The 3,085-nt window shown below is 42.0% G+C and overlaps 2 protein-coding genes across 2 annotated transcripts in view; one reads left to right on the plus strand and one right to left on the minus strand.

Moving 5' to 3' along the window:
• Pmar_PMAR003860 (cationic amino acid transporter, putative) overlaps positions 1-601 on the minus strand; it is a gene marked incomplete at both ends in the record, with an annotated part of 737 nt that extends 136 nt beyond the window's left edge. Inside the window, 5 exons of the mRNA XM_002765073.1 lie at positions 1-25; positions 96-199; positions 252-322; positions 362-483; positions 535-601. Of these exons, the coding sequence (XP_002765119.1) occupies positions 1-25; positions 96-199; positions 252-322; positions 362-483; positions 535-601 (389 nt within the window). The remainder of the gene's footprint in view (positions 26-95; positions 200-251; positions 323-361; positions 484-534) is intronic.
• Positions 602-2,896: 2,295 nt separating this feature from the next.
• Pmar_PMAR003861 (hypothetical protein) overlaps positions 2,897-3,085 on the plus strand; it is a gene marked incomplete at its 5' end in the record, with an annotated part of 1,855 nt that continues 1,666 nt past the window's right edge. Inside the window, one exon of the mRNA XM_002765074.1 lies at positions 2,897-2,971. Within this exon, the coding sequence (XP_002765120.1) occupies positions 2,897-2,971 (75 nt within the window). The remainder of the gene's footprint in view (positions 2,972-3,085) is intronic.

A 3,085-nucleotide genomic window follows, 5' to 3' on the forward strand; every position in this document is an offset into this window, starting at 1 on the left:
CTCACCAATACAAACGTAGCTATACCTGTTAGACGATGATAGTAATGAATAGGCAAGGGAGTGGTAATAGTAGTAGTATTACGTATAGGCCTGACCAGCTACTGGTATCTTGGCAGCAAACTCAGCATAACAAAAGGCTGATAAAAGAGATCCAGCTATAGCAACCAGGAAGGACATAAATAGAGCAGGACCACTATACCTAGGATAATACGATAAAAGAGGATTGTTGATAGTAACTATAGTCATATTACTTCACCGCTATGATACCAACCGTAACAAAAATGCCACTGCCAACTGTAGTACTTATTCCGAAGGATATTACCTACTAGGGTATAATTAAGACTATACATGTTGATATTACCTCTGCTAGTCCCAGACATTTCTTTAAGCCATGAGATACCTCTCCATCAGTGTTGTTGTGATCCTCAGCAAGTACTACCGACAGAGGTTGACGCCTTCGCATTTTGGATAGTAATACATAGCCTACATCAACCATATTACCGAGACTGCTACTGATAATGATAGTCATATTACTCCCATTTCCTCGGCCTATAGCAGAAGGCTTCGATACACCTGTACCACCGGCCGCGGCGATACTCATTACAAACGGGGTATGATAGAAAAAACTGGACCAAGGACCAACGGGTATCAATATTGATGATACACAATAACATGGTCATAGACAGAAATCATGCCTAGTTGAAGATAGAGGTAAACGACGAGGGAATGTATACGTGATGAAGAGGAAGACTCTCCTATAGAGATAGACAAGGACGAGGAGAAAGAGGAATTAAGGTAGTAGTAGTAGTAGTACTCCTACCTACTGAGCACAGTAAGCATTGAGTACTCCCACCTACTGCAGCACAGCCGATGACCTGAACAGAAGAGTGTTGGTAACGAACATAATTCCTGCTATACACAATGAAGCGATCAGATATAAATTCATCCAATAACGATACGAAGGGTACCCCAGGGTAGAGGAGGCCTACGCGGGATGATAAGGGCCACTTACTAAGGGGGAGGCAGATTAACGAGGTTGGTGAGAGATTTATGAGGATGATAGTATTAGACCTCCATCATCGGTGCTGGTGCCATAGACTATGGATGGTTGGGCATAACCTGAAGAGGTAAATATGAGTCAATACTTATGGATAAGACGAGTAGCGATGTATGGGTATGATAGTTCGCAGAGTAATGGATGACACTACCTTCGAGAGCACAGATTAAAGTGTTAAGATATGATCCCCACCCTCAAAATAATGTATACCTTCATAGCACATCTCTTGAAAGGCATACCAAAGCCTGGCCTACGTATGGACCAGCCGCTGGTATCCTAACAACAAGCTCAGCGAAACATGATCCTGATTATAATGAGACCAGTGAAACCATGGATGTGAAGAGGCAAGAAGCACTAAATTTAGAGAGTCATTTTAGTGATGATCGGGGTGGTATATAGTAATACCCAACAGCAACTGTTCCAACTACAACACTAAATATACCACTACCGACTATAATACTCCGGAAGTATGTATCACTCAGTAGGAATGTAGTGATTATCATACCTACGAGTCTAGGTCCACCTCCCCAAGGCCGGCACACTTCTCAAGACTATCATGTTTTCCTAGTGTCTCATGATGATCGACCCACTAGAAATGCAGTAGTATGAATGTAAGGTATAATAAGAGATAATGATTAGCACCTGTAGTGCATCTGTTAAAGGGACCAACAGCTTACGGGTAACCATAATCCAGAGGAATCATGATAATGCCAATCATGCAAAACTATTACCGATACCACTACCTAAAACTACCGAATTCACCGCATGTAGATACATAGACCAGAATCAGGTGCACGTCTATAGAGTAATTGCGAACAAATTTATACAGGGTGCCCCAAATAAAATGTGTTATTATCTGTAACTGCATCCGAAATTCGACGAGTTTCCCAGTGAGAGGTAGCTCATTATGAAGATCTTGGACAGCGTTTTTCAATGGTCTCTCTGAATTCCAGATCCAGTAATTAGGATTGCTACGGTTCGATCGCACACTTCTACCGAAGTTCATGTTCCTATGTGCAGAAAAGGAGTTACTATCATGTCGAAAATCTCGACATGATAGTAACTCCTTTTTCGACTCGAAATCTAAGTTCCTAAACCAACGTGTTGATGTAATTGGAGCTCTTAAACCAACGTGTTGATGAAATTGAAGTTTCCTAAACCAACGTGTTGATGTAATTGGAGCTCTTAAACCGTGCACCGTCGAAATTGGAGTTTCAAAAGGCATATCTTGGGTCACGAACTCGCTCGCCTGGTGAAATTGAAGGTTCTAATGGTTAAATAGAGGTTGAAATTGTGTTGAACTCGGGATTGATTTTCCTGGAAGATCGCTCCCGAAGCCCTGGCTCTTGACTCGCGACAAAGGGTCTCCGTGAAATTGCATTCCTTCATTATGAAATCGATTTCATTATCCGCGAAATTGATTTCTCTATTTGACCCCCACCGCTAAATTGATGTCCCTGTGCGCGAATGTGACCTCCTTATGTATTAAGTTGGTATCCTTATTCGCCAAATAGATTCTGAAAGGTATAGATGGCTTGACTGATCAGGCCGAATCATCATCACAATCAATACCAACTTCAACACGTGTTTGGTATTGAGGGGAACAATAGTAGGTGGTGAGATATTGGTCAAGCACACTATGCTGCCTACTACTCGAATAATCTTTGCAATTTTATTCCTGTTGTAGTCGTGTTGTACGCAACAATGGAGACAGCTTCGCATTCACACATATGTATATGCGTGCACCTCTTAAGCTAGATTGCGCATTATCCTCGCCTCTCGTTCTCTCCCCCTTTCTGTCGAGTTCAGAGTCACGTTACAGGATCAGCACAGTTCCTGATGATGCTCATCAATGGGATTCTGTGGTTGGTGTACGATGTTTGGATGCTCCAAGACCATTACAGTAATGGTCGAGTAATGACATTACTCGATATGTAAGATAGTTGCTGCTATTCCCTTAATTCTCTATGCTAACCGGTCCATACTATCCTCTAATTTGGAGTGTCATACCAATCCTCATTAAGATCA

The sequence above is a fragment of the Perkinsus marinus genome (genome assembly GCF_000006405.1).
Source record: "Perkinsus marinus ATCC 50983 genomic scaffold scf_1104296975814, whole genome shotgun sequence".
NCBI classification, from domain to species: Eukaryota; Perkinsozoa; order Perkinsida; family Perkinsidae; genus Perkinsus; species Perkinsus marinus.